Source organism: Scleropages formosus, chromosome 9 (genome assembly GCF_900964775.1).
Source record: "Scleropages formosus chromosome 9, fSclFor1.1, whole genome shotgun sequence".
In the NCBI taxonomy this organism is placed as follows: Eukaryota; Metazoa; Chordata; class Actinopteri; order Osteoglossiformes; family Osteoglossidae; genus Scleropages; species Scleropages formosus.
In genome coordinates, this window is record NC_041814.1 from 5268014 (window position 1) to 5275664 (window position 7651).

Consider the following 7651-nt stretch of genomic DNA (forward strand, 5'->3'; position numbering starts at 1 on the left):
AATCAGGTGAGCTGATTTATTGCTTAGTGTGGTTGTACTATAGGTATGTATATCACATATAAAAATATTTGTTTTCTTCTAAATGTTTCTAAATGTTTGTTTTCTTTATAAATGATAACTAATATACATAAGTCATAGTGTATTATGATAAACCATAAAATAGTTTTGTTTCTACTTAATATGGATTTCTGTATAATAATCAGAACAACATCAGAAAAGGAACCGAGTTTATTATGCATTACAGCTTTGCTTATAGATTTTGAAATAAACTGCTCATATTATAAATAATAGCTCAAATAAACCGATCACTGGAACTATATAATTTTGACAAAAAATGTGGAAAAATTCTAATTTTCAGAGGTCATCACACTTAGTAGGAAAGTACTGCACTACATAGTACTCAGTGAAACTGTAACTAGTTCATTGCATTTTACACTGCTGTATTTACAGAGCAGTATCCTTAGTGTACAATGGTATTATTTAATGGATCTTCAGTCCTCATTATTGGGTAATTTAAAACAACAAAGTCCATGTGGGATTGAGTTATTCTGAACTCTTAGTCAATATCCACTGTAACTTAGTGGAATTTGTTGAATGGAAGCTCATAGTAATCCTAGCCATTCTGAGATTTGGAAAACTTTCTACACTCACTGAAGCTTTTATCCTACATATAGGTTCAGTACAGAGGGCTATATGGTGAAGACTTTAGGCATATATTTCAGGGAAACAACCCATATAAAAAATTTTACCTAACAGATTCCTGTGTATATCCTGATAAACAGCAATAAACATCTCATTTACATACTAACATTGATACTAACAGTTTTTAATGGTATTAAAGTTTGATACTAATACTTACAGTAATAGTAGGCATTTTATTTGCAGATATATCATATTTAATTATTTTACCAAAAAAAATTACCAAGAATCTATATCATTTACAGGTGAGACATTTGATAACAGTTGCCTTAGTTACGCAGAATATTCCGTTAACATTGATGAAATATCGCCACCACAGTAGCACTGAGATAATTCACTAGTCTGGAGAAATGTTACAACATATAGACAGTGTTACACAATGTCTGATCTTCTGCAGTCTGCCATCGACTCAGCTGTTTTTAACCGAATTTCAGGTCTTGGCATAGCTGTCAGGTCTCATTTACTTTCTGCAACTGAGGTCACCTATTTAAAGCTTTCTAGCTCCACTACCTGACTCTAATCCTGGCTTGCAGTATTAGGTGTCTATGAAAGAAGTCTTACCTAACCAGTGGACAGACAATGTGTGACCAACAGAATTAACATGAGAAAAGCATCAGCTAAATAAGTAAAGGTAATATTTTTACACTGTATACATACACACACACACACACATTTTCAGAACCGCTTGTCCCATACGGGGTCACAGGGAACCGGAGCCTACCCGGTAACACAGGGCGTAAGGCCAGAGAGGGAGGAGACACACCCAGGACGGGACGCCAGTCCGCCGCAAGGCACCCCAAGCGGGACTCGAACCCCAGACCCACCCGAGAGCAGGACCCGGTCCAACCCACTGCGCCACCGCGCCCCCCCGTACTGTATACATAAAGAACTTCAAATTTTTATGGGCAGCTGGAAGCACAGTAGTTAGAAGTGCTACCTTTGAACTTAGAGGTCGCAGGTTTGAATTGTGCTTCCGGCTATAGTACCCTTGAGCAAGGTACTTACCTTAAATTGCTCCAGTAAAATTACTCTGCTGTATAACTGTAGGTAGCTTAACATTGCAATTTTTGTTGCAGAAAAATTTCAGCTAAATGAGAAAAGGTAGGGGGGCACGGTGACGCAGTGGGTTGGACCGGGTCCTGCTCTCTGGTGGGTCTGGGGTTCGAGTCCCGCTTGGGGTGCCTTGTGGCGGACTGGCGTCCCATCCTGGGTGTGTCCCCTCCCCTTCTGGCCATACGCCCTGTGTTTCTGGGTAGACTCTGGTTCCCCGCGACCCCATATGGGACAAGCGGTTCCGAAAATGTGTGTGTGTGTGTGTGTGTGTGTGTGTGTGAAAAAAGGTAAGACACGTGCTTTGTTAATGCTGAATTTTCTCTATCACAGTTCTCTGTCTTGTCTTGTTTACACTTAGATGCGACTGCCATAATTTGTAAATGTGTTTTGCCTTAGGTGGGGGCAGCGAAGGAAGATGATCTCTGCCAGTGCAACTGTTGCTGGAAATTTACTTGTTCCATGAGAACACACTTTAATTTGAGGTGATCATAACAAAAGGGATACATATCACCTGCTACAGAAAGCACTGTGCTGCAAAGCACCATTTCTGTCAAAGTGTTCCGATTTAATCGTAATCCATTTGGGGTGCTTGCTGACCATATAAGAATTATATAATATTCATAGAGAAATTAAGGAATATTAGTGGTGTTGTGAAATGTTTTTCTTATAAAGGACATGAGTACTGTTGAAAATAGCAGCTAGTTACATTTTTATTTTTAAATGTATTCTTCATGGGGGACATAGTAGCACAGCGGGTTCAGCCAGTGCCCTCTGTGTGGCGCATCTGGTGTTTGAGCTTTGCTTGGGGTGCCTTGCAATAGGCTGGCATCCTGTCCTGGGTGTGTCCCCACCCACCTCGGCCTTGAGCCCTGTGTAATGCTTCGGCTCACTGCGACCCCACTTGGGACAAATGATTGTTGATGATGGATGGAAATGTATTGTTTAAAAACTGATCATTACATCTCCATTGTATTAGGCTATCAAATATTCCGGACTGTCGCATCACTGAGCAGCACAAGCGATTAATGAATGTGAATGAGCGAGTGAGTGGTAGATAACAGAATCCAGTGTTCTTCTGAAATGTGCCCATACAACCTCTGTCAACTCTTACTCTTCCATCAGGATATAAAACCTGACTGAAAGAAATGAAGCCAAAGGAGGAGGGAAATGCTAGCGGGACACTGGTCCAAATGAATCCAATTACAGCTGAGACACCAATATCCAAACGCACACCCTTAGAAAGAGCCACCTATGACATGTCCCGCAATGAGAGGGTGGTCAACGACATGTTACTGGAACATCAAGTTGCCCTCTACGAGCTCCGTGGAGTGATAGGCACTGGGAACTTTTCACAGGTGAAACTGGGGATTCATGCCTTAACCAAAGGTGAGACAAAGAACAGTGTTCTGTGTTTGTGAAAAAAGGGGCAGCCGAAAGTATAATTGTTAGTAGTGTAATGCTATAAAATGTCTGACATGTAAATTGTATACCAGATGACTGGTCACAATCACACACACACACACACTTTCTGAACCGCTTGTCTCATACGGGGTCACGGGGAGCCGGAGCCTAACCCAGCAGCTCAGGGCATAAGGCTGGAGGGGACACACCCTGGACGGGACGCCAGTCCCTCGCAAGGCACCCCAAGCAGGACTCAAACCTCAGACCCACCTGAGAGCAGGACCCAGTCCAGCCCACTGCACCACTGTGCTACCACACTCCTTCACAATCACATAAAACAGTAATTAGTGTAGTGGTATATGATTTCATCTAAAGCATGTACAGTATGTAGCTTACAACTTAAACTTAGCTTGATGTTTTCCTGAAAAATATGTGATAAATTACTGTTATAAAGGGTATGGAATAGAGTAATCCCTTGGATGTAAGTCCTGTTAATTGACCACTGTGCTACCTGCTACAGCAGCTTTCTTATGTAAAATAATTCAAAAGTGGGTAAAGGAAAACCTCAGATCTTAATCTATCTTGTCTAGAAAATTTGACAGTAAAGGCTGCCTGCCATATAGTTTGGACACAAAGTGCAGGGAATAGTCACAATTTTAATCCACTACCTAGAAGACTAGCAGTAATCTCTTTGCATAAAGTATTATTTAATTCACACAGATCCCCAGGTTCCTTAGAGCAACTTTTTCATTCATTGCTTATCCTCTGAATTAGTTTAGAAGATGTCCAGAGATGCCTACGGAAACAAGTAATCAGAGGGAAGGGAGTTTATTCCAGCTTCACATGAAGATGGCTTTTAAAAGCATGTTTTTTGCATTATTGTATTTTATGTTACATACTTTGTCTTTGTGGAGGCTCGTTGGCACAGTGGGTTGGACTGGGTCCTGCCCTCTGGTGGGTCTGGGGTTTGAGTCCCGCTTGGGGTGCCTTGTGGCGGACTGGTGTCCCATCCTGAGTGTGTCCCCTCCCCCTCCGGCCTTACGCCCTGTGTTACCAGGTTAGGCTCCAGTTCCCCGTGACCTCGTATGGGACAAGCGGTTCTGAAAATGTGTATGTGTGTGTGTTACATACTTTGTCTTTGTGGAGGCTTGTTGGCACAGTGGGTTGGACTGGGTCCTGCTCTCTGGTGGGTCTGGGGTTTGAGTCCCGCTTGGGGTGCCTTGTGGCGGACTGGTGTCCCATCCTGGGTGTGTCCCCTGCCCCTCTGGCCCTGTGTTGCTGGGTAGGCTCTGTGACCCTGTATGGGACAAGCAGTTCAGAAAGTGTATGTGTGTGTGTTTTGTGTTACATACGTTGTGCTTGTGGGGGTGTGGTGCCACAGTGGGTTGGACTGGGTCCTGCTCTCTGGTGGGTCTGGGGTTTGAGTCCTGCTTAGGGTGCCTTGCGATGGACTGGCGTCCTGTCCCCTCCCCCTCCAGCCTTACGCCCTGTGTTGCCGGGTTAGGCTCCAACTCCCTGTGACCCTGTATGGGACAAGCGGTTCAGACAGTGTGTGTGTACTTTGCATTCTGTAAGAATTTTGAAAGCTGACAAATAAAATCACTTCTCTTGTCCTTTAACTCCCTTCACCGTTCTTTCCACCTCCGGTGTGGTGTCAGAGAGAGTTGCAGTCAAGATACTCGACAAGACCCGTCTGGACAAGAAGTCCAAGAGCCTGTTTGCATCTGAGATTGGCTGCATGGAGAAGCTCTCCCACCCCAATATTGTGCGGCTGTACGAGGTGCTGGAGACCACAAAGCGGCTGTACCTTGTGATGGAATATGGCAGCGGGGGGGATCTCCACTCCCGTATTACCACTAGAGGACGTCTCTCTAACATGGAGTGTAAGCTCACCTTTGGCCAGATCCTCGCTGCTGTAAAGTACATGGTGAGCTCCTAAATTAAACTTCAAGCAGGTATTAGCCTGAAAATACCCTGAAGTTTACAAGCCTTCTTTTATTTTAATGCTAAGAAGTGAAAATTAGTTCAGATGTCATAACCCACACCCTCTTTTATTCTTTTTTAGATATGCAGTTTATCCAATTCGCTATGATTTATTATTGTATATGTGAGGTGCAAGAATAATACAGACTCAGAATGTTTCAGTTTTATTTTGTATGGAAATCTTCAGAACACACATAAAATGTGTACATTTAATTTTTTTATATATGCAGGAATGTAAAAAAATATTTACCACATTCAATTTCCAATTCTTTCTATTTTTGCAGTTTTCTAGCGTAAAATCTAATTTGATCTTTCTGTCAGTTTTAATAGTAGCAGGTCTGAAAAAGTTATTGCCCCCTAACTTTAAGGGGCTTGATTTATATGGCCAGTATAATTTTGAACTACTTAAACCCTCACTAGCAAAAGTTAGTATGACAAAAGAGAGAATATGGGCAGAGAAAATTTGAGAAGGGTTGAAACAATGGTGTGTCTATCATGCAGTAGCTGTCCTGCAAAAATCTCTTAACAGCCAAGTGTTCATGACTCCACAGCAAGAAAGATACTGTGCAAGAATAGGATACAGAAGAGATAAGATGAAAATCAACACTCACTAAAAAGAACATCTCATTTACAGTTTGATTAAAAAGTACCCGGCTGTCTCTCAAGACTTTAGTTAGAATGTTCTGTGGACCAATGAATCTAGAACTTTTTGAATGTCTACAGTCTTGTTACAATTAACAACTACAGGAAATGTTTAGCTACAGTCATAGCAGCAGAAGGTGACACAACCGGCCACTCACTGTCAAGTTGCTATGATTTTTGTTCACACCTATGATGACAGATTTCATTATCTTTCACACTAGAAATACCTTTTCACAGTACTATATTTTTAAGAAACCAGTTAGTATTGTTGTCATCTTTTTTATAAGATGGAAACAAATGTACAGGTGGTCCCCAATTTTCAATGGGGTTACGTTCCCTGAAACCCATCACAAGTCGAAAATATAATGTCAAAAATGCATTTAATACATCTAATACTCACCTCTGCGTGACAGACTGGGAGATGTGAATCACTGTTGCTGCTCTGCATCATGAGGGAGTATTTCTCCGCGTGTCGATTTGTCTATTGCCAGCTCACCATTGGAAAGTCGAAAAAATTGCAAGTCTAACTATTGTAAATTGGAACCGTCTGTATCTGGTTCTTTAAAATGCAAACATGGTTTCCTAACGTAATCATTAATTCCTATTTTATTTTGTCATTTTCAGCATGAAAGCAATATTGTCCACAGAGACCTGAAGGCAGAGAATATCTTCTACACCACTAGCTACTGCATTAAAGTGGGTGACTTTGGCTTCAGTACAGTGAGTGCAGTAGATGAGGTCCTCAACAGCTTCTGTGGCTCCCCTCCGTATGCAGCGCCAGAGCTCTTCAAGGAGAAGGGCTATGTGGGTTGCTATGCTGACATCTGGGCATTGGGGGTCCTGTTGTACTTCATGGCAACAGGTCTCATGCCATTCCATGCAGATAACTTGGGACGCCTGAAGCGGTGCATCCTTCAGGGCTCGTATTCTATCCCCTCCCACGTGCCAGAGGCCTGCCAGTTTGTCATTCGTGGTGTATTGAAAGCTGTGCCTGTCGACCGCTCTTCCATTGTTCAAATGATGGCCAGCCCATGGCTGAAAGGTATCACATACCCACAACCTTATCCTATCTGCCAAATGACATCAGCTCACCTGGTGGAGCCATCACGGGTTCTAGGGCCAGAGGAGCAGGAGGTGAAATCCATCCTCTTGAGCCTGGGGATCACTGATGCTCATCTACAGAACAATAGCTGTGCGGGCTCTCACAGCCCCATCACGGGAACCTACCGCATCATCCTGCACCAAGTCCAGAAGAATCAATCTGTAGAGGATGCTGGCTACTTGGCCATGTGTCCTAGGAACTTCAAGACACACAGCAGCTATTCTAACACTACAGCTGCGGTTGTAAAGCAAAGGCCCTCGGCTGTGTGCTCAGTTCTTTAGGCACCATAGCCTGCACTACACATGCTCTAACTTTTTAGGTTGATCCCATGCTTGAACTTTATTTTTTCACGCTACTAGTATAGTCTATTGTAAGGGGAAATCTTACCTTTTTCAGACCACCACATCCTGATCACTGAATTCTGAATCAACTTTAAGACAATTTCAAGAATATGAAAAAGGTGAGAAGCTAAAAAGCAACCATGAATAAAGAGGCTGCTATATAAACTGGATTTGGAGGTGTTTTGCAGCTGTATGAAGTATAACAATGCTCGCGTTAATGCACAAGATAGCTACTCTTAACGAAACATTTAGAGCAGGTAAACAGGAGAGCAGTACATGTAAGAAACTGCCTAAGGGACCAGAAAAGTTGCCAGTTTGAATTTAACTACTACATTTCTTTTACTGAATTTCAGTAATTCCTAAATTTCTGTTTCTCTGCCAAAAATTTTGTAAATTATATTTATCATGTAATGCAGATATACCGACACAA

At 42.4% G+C, this 7651-nt stretch overlaps 1 protein-coding gene across 1 annotated transcript; it reads left to right on the plus strand.

The window, feature by feature from the left end:
• Positions 1 to 2942: 2942 nt before the first annotated feature.
• On the plus strand, positions 2943 to 7161 carry LOC108930523 (serine/threonine-protein kinase NIM1-like). Its single transcript, XM_018745805.1, has 3 exons — positions 2943 to 3138; positions 4812 to 5080; positions 6403 to 7161. Exons 1-3 carry the CDS (start codon positions 2943 to 2945, stop codon positions 7159 to 7161), a joined length of 1224 nt encoding a protein of 407 aa, XP_018601321.1.
• The last annotated feature ends 490 nt before the right edge of the window (positions 7162 to 7651 follow it).